Below are 19308 nucleotides of genomic sequence, written 5' to 3' on the forward strand. Positions count from 1 at the left end.
TTTGTGTCTGTGCTCTTTCCTCAGCCGCCGGCCTACAGATCTTTATGGCATAGAGAACTCCAGGAGGAAATCCCCGACGTATCGTGGGATGAGGCTGCGGAACTTATCCATAAACTCACCGCCAACACGGTCATCCGTGAAAGGTCTTACAAAGTTGTGGCCCACTGGTATCTATCGCCTGTGAGACTCTCGCGCATGGCCCAGGAGAGTGCCAGCGGCTGCTTTAGAAATTGCGGGGAACCTGGTACCTACCTCCACGCCTGGTGGGCGTGTGACCACCTTCGCCCAATTTGGTCCTCCTGCTTTGACATGTTGTCGCGGGCGCTTGGCATTACCATCACGCCATCCCCTGAACTTGCACTGTTGCTCGTGGACACAACGGACTCTCTGTCCCCCACCGCTTCTCGCCTTATTCACCGTGTATGTGCGGCGGTGAAACAAGCAATAGCCCGACACTGGAAGGGTCCTCCCCCCACGCAGAGAGAAATCACAGCTAACATCTGGCATATCTTCACTATGGAAAAACTGACAGCTGCCCTGCGTGATGAAGTGCCAAATTTCGAGGCAATTTGGGACCCTTGGATATCTACTTTCATGGATCCTGTTAGGGTTCGTTCCGTTCTGCGCCTCTAGGTTCCCGGAGACCTTTTTTATTTTATTTTTTATTTTTTATTCTTTCTTCTCTCCCTTCTTTCCTTCCTACTCCCTCTTCTCTCTTTTTCTTCCTTCTCTGTCTCTCCCCTCTCGTTCAGGAGTGGTTTCTCGCCACTTCTGAATAAAAATAGAAAACCGCTTTGTTGTCACCATATTGTTTCCATGGTCGGCCGAGCATTCGTATGGTTGGACGTTCCTGGTTCATCTCTATGTCTCTGACATGTTACGCTATACTCGGCGCTTCTTGTTATACACCGTCTATGTATGTGAGCGTTGATTTTACTAGTGCATTCCATGTATGTTTTTGACCTTGGGCGCGTACTGTCCCTGTTTATTGACCGTGCGGCCATTGACCTTTATGTCATATGTTTCTGCTTGGTGACCACTGCTAATAAAAAGATTTAAACAAAAAATAAGGTTTGGTGGACCAAAAACGCACAAAAGGCGTTCGACTATTTAAAGGACAGGTTTACCACAGCTCCTATCTTGGTGCTCCCCGTACTGCAAAGTCGATGCATCCGACTCAGTAGTAGGAGCAGTGTTGTCACAGAGGGACGTAACTGATGATCAGCTACACCCGGTAGCATTCTTCTAACGGATGCTAAATCCCGCCGAGAGGAATTACAATGTGGGTGAGAAAGAATTGCTCGCTATGAAACTGGCATTAGAAGAATGGCGTCATTTATTGGTGGGCGCTCTGTGACAGAATGACCTGTCATACAAGGCCCCAAGGTAGTCAGAGATGGCTCCAGCCTGGCTGCCAAACAGGCAGGAACTCCATTGTTTAATTAATCCCATCAATAGGATTGCTGATTGGGGATTAAAGGTTGGGCTGAATACATGTATCTGTTAATTTATGTTAATGAAGTTCTGTGGCTATATGAGTCTATGTTTTACTACAATAAACTGTTCGTTCCTGCTGTACTCAGTTCAAGGTAGTTGTGTCTACTTATTGGGTACACATAGCAGGGTTCCAAGGTGCGCATGCTGGCTGGTGCTGGAAGTGATTCCGGGGACAAGAGGAGGATACATGTGGGTGATCTCTGGGAGTTACTACAGCTCTCTTGGTGAACCCGTTACATTGGTGGCAAGCGGCGGGATTGCTTCTTAGTCTGAGGGACACTTCCTTTGCACCGGGATCTATCTCCAGGAAAGAGAATGGATGTCAGCTACGCAGAGCTGATCCAGAGGAATTGTACCCGCCTGAAGCTCTGGAGGGAGGTTCTCCACCTAGAAATTAAGTTCAAGGGGAAAAGCCTCCCAACCTTTGAGGAAACGTTTTGGTTCCAGTGGAAGTTGTGGATGCCGTTCTTGGGGAAGCAGCCCAAAGAGGAATGGGTGGCTGAGCTGGAGGTACTGGTCCAGACAGAGCTGAGGTTGGACGATGGATATCGGGCTCTGCGGTGGTACGCAGCACAGCTGTGCCTGGGGCTGGAAGATAAAGGTCTCACAGAGGGCAATGGCTTCGGCGGCCCGGGATTATTATTGGAAATTATAGAAAAAGATCCCGACTTCGGTAGTGCATCGGAGTGTCGGGGGGAAGACGTCCAGGAGCGAAGGGCGGAGGATATCCCATACGTGCCTGAGCTGTGGGCTGACCTGGATTATTTGGTCACACAAGAATGGGAACTGGAACAGGCATATCAAGAGTTGTTCGACCATGTGCAACAGTATGCCCCAGTGATCATGGATTTCATGGATTTTACTGAGTGGTCACCTGAGGATGTTGACCCAGGAGGGGTGGATGGGACTGCGGTCTCTGCCCCTGAGTCACAGGGTTACTGGACAGCTAACCCAGATCCGATAGCGGAACTATGTGACTGTACACCACAACCAGATCCAGAGACTGTGGATTTAATTGCTTTTACATCTGAGGATGTTGGTCCGGGAGGGCTTGCAATTGGCTTCCCTTCCCAGCAAAAGGAAGAAAGTTTTCTGGGTGTAGTAGATGGCACTGCGGTCTCCACAAGCACCCACCCAGCAGAAGAGCTGCCATCGGGGCAGAGTGCCGCTGGCATCTGCCTGCTCCTTTCCCTGTTTCCCGAGCCTGACCACAGCAACCTTGTAGGGTCCAGTCAGGCAGCCCCAGAGACTGTGGTAGTTGATGGGACTGTGGTCTCCACACCTGGGTCCCCGGAATGTTTGGCAGTTGGCCCAGATCCACACTCCCCAGCACAAGCGCTTGCAACAGGGCAGAGTGCTGCTGTTCTCTGCCCACCCCTCCCCCTTGTTCCTGAGTCTGACCATGACGCTCCCGCAGTGCCCGCTCAGACCACCGCAGCCGAATTACTGGCAACAGGAGAGAGGCAGGACGGCCCCTCTCTACCAGCACTGAAGGTGCCGGTAAACCCTATAGAAGAGCTTTCTCCTGGTCAGAGTGCAGCTGGCCTCTGCCCTCCCTCATCAGTCGTCCCTCCACTAGAGGATGGTACAAAACCAGCACTGGGGGACACCTATCCCATACAGGTGGATGAGACTGTGATTGCCACCTGTGGTCTCCAGAATTACTGGGCAGCTGGCTCGGATCCCCAACGCTTGATCGAAGGGGCCCCCGCCACCCTGTCATCTCCCCAGCGGCTGAGAAGACTCCAGAGAGAACGTGCAATTGTCAATTCTCTCCAGCGGCAGTTATATTTTTCGGGAGAGGCAGAGGGCAGGCGGGTGAGTACTGCTCTTTTGTTACATTGTTTTGGGGAGTACCAATTTGTGGCTGGCAGTGGTGGTCCAGATATACAGACTGACTTCAGAGTCAAACAGTGTGGGGTCTTATCAGACGTCAGTCTCCCCCAGAAAAAGGAGATATGTGATGGAGTGTGTGATGGAACTGTCCATCACTGGGGCCCCTGGAGAGGACTGAAAGCAAGCCTGCTACCTACAGATTATGGACCCTGTCTCCCTGCCCTGGCGAGTGGGACTGTTGTCCTCGTCTGGGACCCGAACTCCCCAGTCTCTAAGTGCACCCCAGGACTGGTTAGTGGGACAGGTGCCTTTTGCCAGCCCCCTGCATCCACAACTCCAGGAGCGACGGAGCTGTGCTGTCCGACTGAACTGGATGCAGACCCGGTTGGGGTCTGGCCCCAGTTCAGTCTTCTTTTTAAAAGGGGAGATATGTGACAGAATGACCTGTCATACAAGGCCCCAAGGTAGTCAGAGATGGCTCCAGCCTGGCTGCCAAACAGGCAGGAACTCCATTGTTTAATTAATCCCATCAATAGGATTGCTGACTGGGGATTAAAGGTTGGGTTGAATACATGTATCTGTTAATTTATGTTAATGAAGTTTTGTGGCTATATGAGTCTATTTTTTACTACAATAAACTGTTCATTCCTACTGTACTCAATTCAAGGTAGTTGTGTCTACTTATTGGGTACATATAACAGGGTTCCAAGGTGCGCATGCTAACTGGTGCTGGAAGTGATTCCGGGGACAACAGGAGGAAACCTGTGGGTGATCTCTGGGAGTTACTTCAGCTCTCTTGGTGAACCCGTTACAGTGTGTTTAATGAAATCCTCATCCCGTGAACAGTTTCTTTTTATTCTCATCATTTTTCCCACTGGAACTTTGTCAAGTCAAACCGGATAGTAACAACTAGTTTAGTCAATGAAGACGTTGGCATCTGTAGGTTTAACGTAGTTTCGGGAATTAATTCTACTACCTTCTGTATACAGTTCCAAATCTAAAAATTCTATAGTATCCTTTTGTATGTTTGAAGTGAATTTTAAATTAAAATGGTTGTTATTAATGTATTCTATAAAAAAAAGTAAGTTTTCTTGTGTACCTCTCCATATTATAAGCACGTCATCGATATATCTTTTCCAGAGTACCAGGTCCGCGTCAAAGGGATTGTTCTGCCATATACACTCTCCTTCCCATTCCGCTACGAACAGGTTGGCATAGCTTGGTCTGAACCTGGTACCCATTGCTGTGCCACACAATTGGAGATAAAACTATTGCTCAAACCAAACGTAATTATGTTTTAAGATAAACTGACTACAATCTATAATGAGATCTTTTTGTGTCATGGCAATCTCTGTTTCCTTTGTGAGTATTATTTATAGCTTTTATGCCCTGATCATGCCTGATGACAGAGAGAAGATACATCTACTCTGGCACACACCCATCCATGGGACCATGTTATTGAATCTAATATATTCAGAAAATGTGTAGTGTCTTTGAAATATGAGGGGGTTTTTGGTATGTATTTTTGCAAGAAACAGTCCACATATTCTGATGTATTCCATGTCAGGGAATTAATTCCACTTATAATGGGTCTCCAATTAAGTAATGAAATTCTTGTTTCGTTAACATTCCCCTCTCAAATCCATCTTGTATTTTGTCACGCAAAAGTTTACTAAAAGTTTTTGTTGGATCACTGCCCAATTTCTTATATGTACTTTCATCTCCCAAAATATTCTTTGCCTCTTGTATATAATATGTACGGCTAAGTATATAACCGTAGCTCCCCCTTTATCTCCTGGTTTTACTATAATGTCATGTTTTTCTTCAATTCCTTTAGTGAGTGTTGTTCTGCTTTGGTAAGATTAAACGATTTATGTTTAGTACTTAGCTTCTCGAAATCGCTGAGGATTAAATTAGAAAACACTTCTATATATTCACTTTTTTCGTTACTCGGGTAGAATTTTGATTTGGGTCTTAATGTTGTATGTAAAAAAATCTTCCTTTTGTTCCCTTTCTAATACTTCATGTTCTTTTCTCTTATGTGCATATTGATGCGGTTTTTCAAAAAACCTTTTCACGGCTAATTTTCTTATATATTTATGTGTGTCTATGAAAAGGTCAAACTGGTTGGGTTCACTTGCAGGTGCAAATTTTAAACCTCTTAATTTAATTTCATCATGATTTAATTGGCTATCTGAAATACTTACAATTCCTGATTGCCCCATTTGAATTTTTCTTTTTTTGCCTGGACTGTGATATAGGGGTACAAATCGGTTTCTCAACTCTATGGTGTTCCTGTATGGAGGAGGTGTCTCTTTTCTGTTTATGCTAAAAAAACCAAAAACCCAAAAACCCTCTTTTTCTTTATTGTAGGTAGTAGAGGAAGGGGCTTCGTTTCTAGAGTGGTGTTCAGCAGTTCCATGACACACCTGCAGCAGGTCATGGGGGCCTACTACGTCATTATTTTTGGTGGCCCAATCTGAAGGAAGACGTCCAACGGTTTATTAGGTCCTATCACCGGTTACCGTCAAAGTGCTGTTACCCCCGTCAATGAAGCTACACCCTGTCTTCCATGTGTCGCTCTTAAAACCACGGACAGTGAACCCTTTCCCTGGAAGACACCCTGTGCCACCTGCTCCTGTTGTTGTTGACGATTCCCAGGAATACGAGATAGATTGGATACTTGACGCCAGGAGAAGGAGACGACTGCAATATTTCATACGTTGGAAGGGTTATGAGGACCATGAAAACTCATGGGTAGATGCCAAGGAGGTTCACGCAGATACATTAATATGTGATTTCTATGCCCATCATACTCGGAAACCTGGCCCATTGAGAGCCCGGAGGTCTCTCCTTAGAGGTGGGGTCTGTCATGCCCCACAACGGAGCGCCTCACCCGAGTACCCGCGTCTAGCAGGTACTCTGCACTTACCCGAACCATCCGCTGCCGACATCCCCCTCGGCAACGATCCTGCCTCCTGTGCTGGCTTTCTTCTGTCTCCAGGAGGTGGGCAAGAGACACGTGCACTCACCACGCCCCCTTCTTATCCTCTGCCTCCATGGCGACAGAGGGATGCCTCCTCCCAGAGCCGACCTTAGGCGTTGTGGCGCCCTGTGCGGACTACTCCTCTGGCGCCCCCCCTCACTACCCCCCCTCTCTGCCCCTTCAAACTACCCACCCTCTCTGCCCCTTTAAACTACCCCCCCTCAAACTACCCCTTCAAACTACCCCTCCCCTCTGCCCCTTCAAACTACCCCCCCCTCTGCCCCTTCAAACTACCCCCCCTCTGCCCCTTCAAACTATGTTAAATAAAGTTTAAAAAAAAAAAAAAACGATGCTTTAATCTAAGTCCCGGTCAGGCGCCCCTGCAACCATGGCGCCCTGTGCGGTCGCACAGGTCGCACACCCCTAAGGCCGGCCCTGCCTCCTCCATGATGTCATGGGCCAGGGGCGGGGCCATGGAGCGTGGCAAGTTTAAAACCAAGCACTGACATCCATTCAGTGCTTGGTTGTTCTGTAGGCAACCAGCTGCACCCTGCAACCATAACTTCACAGAGTTCATTGACTTCTTGCTATACTTATAGACTATGCTATTAACTGTCTCACACCAACATACATAGCGTTGGTATATTCTACATCGCTGTTGCCTTATCCTGTTCCTCATTTGGCTCAATAAATCTGTTTTACACAAGTCCCTGCATACTTGGTTCCTTTCCTGAGTCCAACGTTACAGTGTTGTAATTGCCCAGTGAAAATCCATACCTCAACCCAATTGAAATGCTGTGGTGGATCCTTAAGAGAGCTGTGAACAAACCTCAATTAACTTAAGCAAAGTTGTAAAGAGTGGGCCCCAATCCCTCCACAACAATGTGAGAGACTGATAAAGTTTTTACAACAACTGAAGAGCTTGATATCCATCTATATTCTATATTTTGACTAACTTCCTCATAGAATGCTAATAGGTTGGTTTGACAAGACCGGTCTTTCACAAATCCATGTTGACTTCTACTAATTGGATTATGGATCAAGATATTATCTTGAATGTATACCTTTAGCAACCCTTCAAATAATTTCCCCACTACCAAATGTTAAGCTTACTGGCCTGTAATTGCCCGGTTGAGATTTTGATCCCTTTTTAAATATGGGCACAACATCTGCCTTGCGACACGCCCCACTCCCCGCCCATTTTCCCTTTAAATGGGGGTGTTTTCCGCTACTGTCAGAGGGAACGCCCCCGACGTCAGCGGTACCACCGGTTGACGACAGTGTGCAGTCCTGGCCGCGTCCCGCGAAGGAAGGCTCTGGGTAGCCGGAGCCAAGAAGTTCCCAGGTATGGATATACTATAATGTAATTTGTTAAATAAATTGTTTGTTAACGATGTAAATTACCATGTTTTTATTTGGCTTTATTTTGGCTTTTTCCAATTTCTCACCTGGCTTTTTCTGGCCTTTTTAACAATGCAACTGGCTTAATTCAATTTCTTCTGGCAACCCTGGTGGAAGGGATCCTAGGGAATCCTAGACTACCGAGGTGGCCACATGGGAGCTGAAATCGAGGTTTGTGCTGCAACCTTCCCAAAAATTAGTACTGTTAAAAAAAAACCTGGATTGTTAGAAAGCATGCTAAGGGGGTTAGCTATTAACTACCATATATGCCAGACATAAAAACGGAATACACTTTGTTCTTCACCCTTTTTCTTCAACATCCACTTCTCTCTCTCTCTCTCTCTTTGCCTCTCTAGCCCACCCTACCCAATGCACACACCACTATTTCGCAGTCGCAATCAGTCCACTTCAGGGGCGGGCTGGGCCGGGGGGCAGGGGGGCAATTGCCCCCCAGGCCGCCCTGAATCCGGGCCGGTGGGCAATTGAATCCGGGCCCGGCAGGCCGATATTCAACGCAGCCGCTTAGTTTGCAGCTGGATTGAATGTGGCCGTCGTGCCGGTAGCGTACCTGGCGGGGGGGCGGTATTTGAAGCCACGCCCACCATCTTCCGCACCGGAAGGACAGGACACAGAAGAAGAGGAAGAACGAAGAGGAGGCGGAAAAGTGACAGTGACAGAAGAAAGGTAGGACAAGATTCAGGGAGAGTGGATAGTGTGTGAGAGTGGTGGGTGTTATGCTGAATGTTTGTGAATGAGGGTTTCAGATTGCATGGATGTGTAAGTGTTGGGTGATAGCATGGCATAAGGAGGCTGTAATCAATTTCCTTTCATGCCCAGATTCCAGCATATACTGGCTGCCTAGGCATGATAGGAGTGTGATTGCTGTTATCAATTTTTTTTTGGTCCAACTTTGGTGTGTTAACAACACTTTTATTGGACAGAATAATTATATATATATATATATATATATATATATATATATATATATATATATATATATATATTGCAAACAGCAATCACACTCCTATCATGCTAAGTCAGCCAGCACATGCTAGAACCTGGGCATGATAGGATTGTGATTGCTGTTAATTATATATATATATAAATAAATTAATGAATATTGTTGTTGATTTTTTTTTAGTCTAATTTTGGTGAGTTACTTTTAATAAAGTATTTTAAAGTTTTTTGGTTTTTTTTTTTTTGGTTTTGGCCAAGTGAATGCTGAATTTTCAGTTTAGGTCCAGAAGTTTCATTTCGGTGCATCCCTGCTATATACTAAGCCAGTCACTGACGTGGTAGGCCTACACCACATCAATGTTTGGCTTAGTATATAGTGATAGGGGTTGTAGTGCAGTATTGTCAGTGTCTGGCTCAATGTATAGTGATAGGCACGCATTGACGTCAATGTGTGCCTCAGTATATAATAGTTATGCTGTACCCCTCTCAATGTTTGCCTAACCATAGAACCTAGAGCCTCAGCTCTTTGTCCCACGTCTTAAAAGGGGTGGGATGAAGAGCTGAGGCACAGCCATTGGGCACTGTGTGCGCTGTGTGCACGCCGGCCGCTTTGATTTCATTAGGCGCCAGTGGAGTGACTGCCGCACGACAGCCGCTTTCAATGTCGCTTGCAGCCGCTTTGGTGGCGCAATGGGCCAGTTGACTTGCCCCCCAGGCCTTGGGCTGCCAGCCCTCCCCTGGTCCACTTCCACACATACTAATGTCAGCCTTCCATGTGCCCTAAACCCTGCATCCAGCATAAATTAACAGCCTCAACAAAATAGAAGCTCACTATGGTCGTGCCTTGTGCAGGGCTTAACATGAAGGCCCAATCAGACTACAGCACTTGCGCTGTGATTGGACCTTCAGCTGGCTCATCATGACCAACAGTTCCCACGGCGACAAGGCAACCATATAGCGACAGTTTAGTGCTTCAAACTACCGTACTTCACAGTTGTAATTTACCCATTTCACCATATTATTATATAATAAACATTTTTTAACACATAAGTGCATATTACTAATTTTATCACCGATCCCAGAACTTGAAATTGTGAGTACTATAGAAGCCCAATCCCGACACGCGAGGTTTGTTTTCTTCTTTCCTTTTATCGGAACCTTTGTATCCCGGAACCTTTCTCTCAGCTACTTTGGCACGGAACTACGGTATGAACCGCATCACTGCCAGCAGAGCAGAGAGTGGAGAGAGAGACTTCCGGCCAGCTCATCTTCGGCGTAACTAAGTGGACTCTGCCGCTGTATTTGTCGTTATGGTGCTGCTTACTATGATTGCCCGTGTTGCCGACGGTCTCCCGCTTGCAGCTTCAATGCAGGAAGATGAGCAGGTGAACAACATAACATAACTATACTGTACAATAACATCCTAAAGGGATTGTATTTACTGTAGGTGACACACATGCACTGTTCTCATAACACGATATCCTGCGAGGGTTATGTGTGAGAAAATTTACTATGATGTATTGTAATATAAGCTGTATCTGTAGTGTATTACATTGGTACGTACCGCGCGTGAATCTGATCGTAAGTAGATTACGTGTAGAATAATTGTTGTACAGCTCTTAGAAAGTAGATCTGTCATGTCATCTGTTAGCACAGCCAACTTTTTTGTGTTTGGAGACATTTTGTTTCAAAACGTTTATCTGTTAAGCAGAGATGTGACACAATTGCTGTGTGTAGGGAATTTTCTTTCCTTAAGTTATTTTTCTCCTCCGCAATAGTGATGGGAAGTTCGGATCATTAAAGTGAATCGGATCATTTCGACTCGTTCATTGAAATGATCCGATTCATGATCCGAATCTTCGGATCACTCAGTGTGACTCACAGGAGTTACTGTTTTCCAGTAACTCCGTGCAGGCACGCTAACGATTGGCCCCGCCCCTTTCATTAGTCAATGAACCCTCCTGTTCACTGTAAGATCCAGATCACTGTAAGATCCGGATCTTTGAACGACTCTCTTCCTTCATTGGGATTCGAATCATTCAGATAATATCACCGTACTTTTATAAATAAATACATTAATAATCACTGCCCCCAGGATTTACATTCCCCTTTACCTGCAACTGCACCTTAAGCTAACTTTATTAAATTAACCCTCACCATTAAATTAACCCTTAACACCCCATCAACCATGACTGCCCCTAAAATTAACCCTTAACACCCCATCAACTATGACTGCCCCTAAAATTAACCCTTAACACCCCATCAACCATGACTGCCCCTAAAATTAACCCTTAACACCCCATCAACCATGACTGCCCCTAAAATTAACCCTTAACACCCCATCAACCATGACTGCCCCTAAAATTAACTCTTAACACCCCATTAAGTATAACTGCCCCTAAAATTAACACTAAAGACCCCATCAACCATACCAATTTATTAGGTAATTTATCTGGAGTACATGCAATTAATTTAGGGGCAGTTATGGTTAATGGAGTATTTAGGGTTAATTTCACGGGCCGTTATGGTTAATGGGGTCTTTAGGATTAATTCCAGGGGCCGTTATGGTTGATGGGGTCTTTTACGGTTAATTTCAGGGGCAGTTATGGTTGATGGGGTATAAGGGTTAATTTTATGCTGATGACTGAGGGTTAATTTAATTAATTTAATAAAGTTAACTGAAGGTGCAGTTATAGGTAAAGGGGGGGGCAAACTCAGGGGAATCTAAATCCTGGGGGCAGTGAAGATTATTAATGTATTTATTTATAAAAGTATGGTATCAGTAATATTCTCTGAATGGTCCGGATCCCTGAATGGTCCGGATCCCTGTAAGGTCCGGATCCCTGTAAGGTCCGGATCCCTGTAAGGTCCGGATCCCTGTAAGCAGGGGAGGGCTGGCAGCCTAAGGCCGGGGGGGCAAGTCTAGTCAACTGGCCCATTGCACCATCAAAGCGGCTGCGAGCGACATTGAAAGTGGCCGTCGTGCGGCAGTCACTCCACCAGCGCCTAATGAAATTAAAGTGGCTGGCGTGCATGCACCGCATGCCTCAGCTCTTCATCACACCCCTTTTAAGACGTGGGAAGAGGAGCTGAGGCATGGCCGTTGGGTCTGACAGCCGCATGATGCAGGGGCGTACCTAGAGTATTTGGCATCTGTGGCAGACCCTGTATGTGGCACCCCCCCCACACACACACACACACTTTAAAACTGCATAGTTTCTATGGTTAGGCAAACATTGACGGGTACAGCAAAATTGTTATCATTATATACTTAGGGATTACGCAGCACCACCGTCAATGTGTGCCTATACATTGAGCCAGACACTGACAACCCCTATCACTATATACTAAGCCAAACATTGATGTGGTGTAGGCTTACCACTTTAGTGACTGGCATAGTATATAGTAGGGATGCACCGAAATGAAAATTCTGGACTGAAACTAAAAATTCAGCATTCACTTGGCCAAAACTGAAAAAAAAACAAAAAAAAAACTTTAAAATACTTTATTAAAAGTAACACCAAAATTAGACAAAAAATTAGATCAACAACAATATAAACATATATATATATATATATATATATATATATATATATAACAACAATCACAATCCTATCATGCCCAGGTTCTAGCATGTGCTGGCTGACTTAGCATGATAGGAGTGTGATTGCTGTTTGCAATAATATATATATATATATATATAATACTGTCATTGAATTATTTTGTCCAATAAAAGTGTTAACACACCGAAGTTGGACCAAAAAATAATTTATAACAGCAATCACACTCCTATCATGCCTAGGCAGCCACTACATGCTGGAATCTGGGCATGAAAGGAATGTGATTACGGACTCCCTATGCCAAGCTATCCCCCAACACTTACACATCCATGCTATCTGAAACCCTCATTCACAAACATCCAGCATAACACCCATCACTCTCACACACTTACATTCAGCATAACACCCATCACTCTCACACACTTACTAATCCACTCTCTCCTACCTTTTCTTCTTTCACTCTCACTTTTCCTCCTCTTCTTCTTCTTCTTCTTCTTCTTCTTCCTGTCTTGTGCACTGAGCGCGGAAGACGGTGGGCGTGGCTTCAGTGTTGTGCGCCGGGATTTGACATCAAGTCCCGGCGCACAGCCACAGTTGCTGCACGCATCGTTTCTGGAGGCGTGGCGGCATGGTGGAACCCCTCAGATGAGCGGCAGCCGGGGCGGACCGCCCCCTCCCCCCCGCCAGGTACGCATGACGGCCGCACTCAATCCTGCTCGCGGCCGCTTAGTTTTTAACTTTGTGGCCGCAGCCGCATTGAATGTTGTCCGTCCGGCCCACCGGCCCGGATTTAGGGCGGCCTGGGGGGCAATTGCCCCCCGGCCCAGCCCGCCCCTGCCTGTAAGGTCCGGATCATTTGAATCTAGGGCTGCATCAACTAATCGATAAAATCGATAATAATCGATAATGAAATTCGTTGCCAACGAATTTCATTATCGATTAGTTGAATCGATTATTATCGATTATAAAATGAGGGTTTTTTCAGAGCAAACGCTCTGAAAAATACCCCTCATTATATAATCCGTTTGAGTGACTCACAGCAGCAGCTCCTACTTACCAGTCCCTCCCTGTAATCACTGTGACAACTGGCCCCGCCCCTTCCTTCTCCCAGAAGGCCAGAACCACATGGCTGTGATACTCATCTAACTGTAAGTATAAAATTAATATTTGGGCTACTGAAAGTTAGGGGAGGTGGGGGTTAATTTAGGGGCAGTTATGGTTAATGGGGTGTTTAGCGTTAATTTACGGGCAGTTATGGTTAATGGGGTGTTTAGGGTTAATTTAGGGGCAGTTATGGTTAATGGGGTGTTTAGGGGCAGCTATGGTTAATGGGGTGTTTAAGGGCAGCAATGGTTAATGGGGTGTTTAGGGGCAGTTATGGTTAATAGGGTGTTTAGGGTTAATTTAGGGGCAGCTATGGTTAATGGGGTGTTTGGGGTTAATTTGAGGCAGTTGTGGTTAATGGTGTGTTTAGGGTTAATTTAGGGGCTGTTGTGATTGATAGGGTCTTTAGGGTTAATTTAGGGGATGCTGTGGTTAATGGGGTGTTAACTTAAGGTGCAGTTAGAGATAAAGGGGGGCAGACTAAGGGGAATCTAAATCCTGGGGGCAGTGAAGATTAACCCAGTACTTATTTATAAAAGTATGGTGTCAGTGTGCTGTGAACAGGTCTGTGACTCTATGAGGGGACTATGAGATATCTGGGGGTATAAGGCATATCTGGGGAGGATGGAGTGACATATCTGGGGGTATAAGGTATATACATTATATAAGGCATATGTGGGGAGGACAGTGTGGCATGTCTGGGGAGGACGCAGTGGTGTATCAGGGTGTATAAGGCATATCTGGGGCCACAGTGGCATATCTGGGGGTAGAGTGGAGTGGCAAATGTGGGGAGGGCAGCGTGGCATGTCTGGGAGGCAGTGTGGCATGTCTGGGGAGGATGGAGTGGTGTATCAGGGGGTATAAGGCGTATCAGGCACAGTGGCATATGTGGGAGGCAGCGTGGAGTGGTATATGTGGGAGGCAGCGTGGAGTGGCATATGTGGGAGGCAGCGTGGCATATGTGGGAGGCAGCGTGGAGTGGCATATGTGGGGGTACAGTGGAGTGGCATATGTGGGAGGCAGCGTGGAGTGGCATATGTGGGGGTACAGTGGAGTGGCATATGTGGGAGGCAGCGTGGAGTGGCATATATGGGAGGCAGCGTGGAGTGGTATATGTGGGAGGCAGCGTGGCATATGTGGGAGGCAGCGTGGCATGTGGGGGAGGCAGCGTGGCAAGCCTGGGCTCAAATGTGCATAAATTGAGGGGGCTGGTTGGGAAATAAAGACAAGAAATGCATTTTATCAAAGTTTTTTTTTTATTCTGCTGTTTGTATTTAACATCATTTGTTTATTAAATTATTTTAAATAAATGAAAAATTTACATTCATTTTTTTATCCGATTAATCGACAAAATAATCGGCCAACTAATCGATTATGAAAATAATCGTTAGTTGCAGCCCTATTTGAATCATTCGAATCTTTGGATCATTCGAATCTTTGAACGACTCTCTGACTCTATGAGTCATCGTTCCTCTGTGAATTAATGAGCTGTAACCTGACCCCAGAGTCTGTGTCTGAGTGCTCTGCAGATGACTCACTCTAGGATCAGGTTACAGCTGCATGATTCACAGACTGAACTGGCACTGCTACAAATGAATCGTTCAGTCTACTGAATCGATTCACCCGGATCACTAAAAAGAATCGGATCAAATGAACGATTCGTTCATGATCCGGACATCACTACTCCGCAACCCCCCATACTGCCTGGACCAACAACAATTGGCATATAACAAACAAAAGTAGTAGCAGTAATGCAGAGGAATAATCATGTACTCCTTGGGAACAGGAAGTTTGGCTGACTTGTTCCCATGCTAGGAAATATTACACGCAGTGTAATGTAGATATGGTAATGGACTATTTGTGAAAAAAACATAGGTAATACTGACCTCAACAGATGATTGGTTATTTCAAAGAGATTGAATATCTAGACTATGTAAGCATGAGAAACTAAAATATATAGGGTTTGGATGGACATTGGAAAATGGTGTTTAGAATCACTTAAACAGAAAAATATATTTCTTGACAGTATTATATTTATGTAGATATATTTTCAGTGAGGATAGATAAGATTGCAGTACTATAATAGTCCTGGCGCTCAACTCTCAGTAACGCTCCCTATTGCCTAGTGTATTACAATCGGAAAATTTCACAGTGGGCAACCTGCGAGACCTGTGGCCTTGCATATTAATATTCTATAATCCCATTTAGGGCTGCAACAACTAATCGATAAAATCGATAATAATCGATAATGAAATTCGTTGGCAACGAATTTCATTATCGATTAGTTGAATCGATTATTATCGATTATAAAATGAGGGTTTTTTCAGAGCAAACGCTCTGAAAAATCCCCCTCATTATATAATCCGTTTAGTCTGACTCACCGTCTCACAGCAGCAGCTCCTACTTACTCCCCCTCCCTGTAATCACTGTGACAACTGGCCCCGCCCCTTCCTTCTCCAGGCCAGAACCACATGGCTGTGACACTCATCTAACTGTAAGTATATGTATATTATATATATAATGTGTATGTGTGTGTATATATATATGTGTATATATATATATGTGTATATATGTATGTAATATATATATATATATATTTGGGCTACTGAAAGTTAGGGGAGGTGGGGGTTAATTTAGGGGCAGTTATGGTTAGTGGGGTGTTTAGGGTTAATTTAGGGGCAGTTATGGTTAATTGGGTGTTTAGGGTTAATTTAGGGGCAGTTATGTTAATAGGGTGTTTAGGGTTAATTTAGGAGCAGCTGTGGTTAATGGGGTGTTTGGGGTTAATTTGAGGCAGTTGTGATTAATGGTGTGTTTAGGGTTAATTTAGGGGATGCTGTGGTTGATGGGGTCTTTAGGGTTAATTTAGGGGATGCTGTGGTTAAGGGGGTGTTAAGGGTTAATTTAGGGGCAGTTATGGTTAATGGGGAGTTTAGGGTTAATTTAGGGGAATCTAAATCCTGGGGGCAGTGAAGTGACATATCTGGGGGTATAAGGCATATACAGTATATAAGGCATATGTGGGGAGGGCAGTGTGGCATGTCTGGAGAGGACGGAGTGGTGTATCAGGGTGTATAAGGCATATGTGGGGGTATAAGGCATATACAGTATATAAGGCATATGTGGGGAGGGCAGTGTGGCATGTCTGGGGAGGACGGAGTGGTGTATCAGGGTGTATAAGGCATATCTGGGGGTAGAGAAGTGGCATGTCTGGGGAGGATGGAGTGGGGTATCAGGGGATATAAGGCGTATCAGGCACAGTGGCAGATGTGGGAGGCAGCGTGGAGTGGCAGATGTGGGAGGCAGCGTGGCATATGTGGGAGGCATTGTGGAGTGGCAGATGTGGGAGGCAGCATGGCGTGGCATGTCTGGGGAGGATGGAGTGGTGTTTCAGGGGGGTATAAGGCGTATCAGGCACAGTGGCATGTGGGGGGTAGAGTGGAGTGGCAGATGTGGGAGGCAGCGTGGAGTGGCAGATGTGGGAGGCAGCGTGGAGTGGCAGATGTGGGAGGCAGCGTGGTGTGGTATATGTGGGAGGCAGCGTGGAGTGCTGTGGTAGGCAGCGTGGCATATGTGGGGGGGCAGCGTGGCATATGTGGGGGGGCAGCATGGCATGTCTGGGAGGCAGCGTAGCAAGCCTGGGCTCAAATGTGCATATATTGGGGGGCTGGTTGGGAAATAAAGACAAGAAATGTATTATCAAAGTTTTTTTATTCTGCTGTTTGTATTTAACATCATTTGTTAAGTAAATTATTTTAAATAAATGAAAAATTTTCATTCATTTTTTTTATCCGATTAATCGATTAATCGAAAAAATAATCGGCCAACTAATCGATTATTAAAATAATCGTTAGTTGCAGCCCTAATCCCATTCATACCACCCCCCTCGACGAGGTGCCTTATACCACCCCCCCCCCCGACGAGGTGCCTTATACCACCCCCCCTCGACGAGGTGCCTTATACCACTCCCCCCCGACGAGGTGCCTTATACCACCCCCCCCCGACGAGGTGCCTTATACCCCCCCCCCCCGATGAACTGAGCAAGTGCCTGAGAACATGTGCAACTGGCCCATCCCTCCAGCAGGATCACCAGGGAGGGGATGTAGGTGGCATCACTCCCCAGTGGCTGAGTATACTCCAGGGAGAAGGGGCACTTCTCTCCAGCGGGTGGTATGTTCATTGGGAGAGGCAGAGTTTGGCCAGGTGAGCACTGCACTTGTGGGGGAAATTGGGCAAGGGGACCAGTTGGGACAGGATGGACTGACTAAATTCTAAGTCAACCCATCTGGGGTCTCCTCCTGTGTTAGTCTCTTTGCGACGGGGGAGAAATGTCACGGAAGCCTCCGTGCTATGGGCTCCTGGAGGGGGAGTGCCAGCCTCCTTCCTACAGACTATGGGCCCTGGTATGGAGTGCCACGTTATCCAAATCATAAGAGACTTTAAAGACTGTGGAGCTTGGAAACAGATTTGGGGTTCCTGCATTTTGGGACTGTGACGGCTCCTAGAGTCACCCTACCCCTCAGTTAATGTTATCCAGTGACATGAAGCCCTTTTGTGTGTTATTAATAAAAATGTATTTTATTATTGCCTTATTTCCTAACCGTTTACACACAGCACACTAAGGTCTGGGAAATAATCTAATCAAGACAATGTGTATTCCTTATTTTAGTGGTATCTGTGTCCTTTTGTATTGTTAATCTCTTTTACTGCCCTTGTTGTCTCTGGGATGCAGATTAAGGGGGCGGTTTGTATCCCAGTATCTTGTTTTACATAAAAGTGTGTTTTGCTGGATATATCCAGCCCTGCGTGTCTAAAATAAATCAGTTCTCCTCTTGTTGTACGTAAAGACTAGTCTTGTCTGGTTATTTGGGTACTGTATAGCGATATCCCTTTACTTTGCTTGGGGATATTGCCAACGGATTGCGGGGAATTATTGTCCTGAAGGGAGAAGTCGCTCTTGGCGGACAGGGACAACCTGAGGTCCCTGGTCGGTTCGTCACAGTTTTACTAGTAAATGTTAATTCATGTAAACTATTTTTTTTAATAGAAGCTATGATTGAGAAAAATATTTTTTTGTTTTTACTTTCCAACCTGCCCCAGGCTTGTCACTCTGCCCCAGAAATGCCTTATACCACCTATATGCCACTGTGCCCCATCATATGCCTTTTAACCCTTTACATGCCTCTGTGCCCCATGAAATGCCTTTTAACCCTGTATATACCACTGTGCCCCATGATATGCCTTTTGACCCACTATGTGCCACTCTACCTCCAGAAATGCCTTATACCCCTATATGCCACGTCTACGCGATACACGTAGGCAACTTCCGCAGCAGCCGGAAGGAGGTGCAGTTAGCAGCGGAGGTTGTGTGCATATATATGGTATATAAAAATATTAGTTTTTTTTTCTAATTTTCGCAAGTTTTCATTATATTTCTCATCCTAAATTTTCAGGTAATTAACTATGGTATCAAAAGAAAGCTCTATCTCTCCTTGAAAAAACAATATGTAGTGGGTACTATTTGCAGGAAAAGAGAACAATTGCTGAACTGACATACCGCTAAAATGGCAAAATTGCTCCGGGCTTTGAGGTACCAAAAACCTTTGGGACTGAAGGGGTTAATATTTATCTCATACGTAAAACTTTTTTACGTAAAGTTTTGTGCTTAATGAAAACAATTTTACTTGGTTGGCTGTATATATGTGAAATAGATAATTCCTTGTGTTTGCACAAATTATTTTGTATTCCTTTATTGCAGTCTGGACGGGATTTGCAGCAATACCAGAATCAGGCTAAACAGCTCTTCCGGAAACTGAATGAACAGTCACCAACCCGATGCACTCTGGAGGCGGGTGCTATGACATTTCAGTGAGTAAATTCTACCCTTTATTGTTATAGCAGTGGTTGCACCTCTGAGAACAGTCATACAAGGATTTCTGCCATGTAGTTAATAAATTTAGTTGAACT

At 45.5% G+C, this 19308-nt stretch overlaps 1 protein-coding gene across 1 annotated transcript in view; it reads left to right on the forward strand.

Moving 5' to 3' along the window:
* Positions 1-9904: 9904 nt before the first annotated feature.
* SEC22B (SEC22 homolog B, vesicle trafficking protein) overlaps positions 9905-19308 on the forward strand; it is a 35129-nt gene continuing 25725 nt past the window's right edge. Inside the window, exons 1-2 of the mRNA XM_053468646.1 lie at positions 9905-10062; positions 19100-19209. Of these exons, the coding sequence (XP_053324621.1) occupies positions 9988-10062; positions 19100-19209 (185 nt within the window). The 5' untranslated portion in view covers positions 9905-9987. The remainder of the gene's footprint in view (positions 10063-19099; positions 19210-19308) is intronic.

This window comes from Spea bombifrons, chromosome 6, assembly GCF_027358695.1.
Source record: "Spea bombifrons isolate aSpeBom1 chromosome 6, aSpeBom1.2.pri, whole genome shotgun sequence".
Classification (NCBI taxonomy): domain Eukaryota; kingdom Metazoa; phylum Chordata; class Amphibia; order Anura; family Pelobatidae; genus Spea; species Spea bombifrons.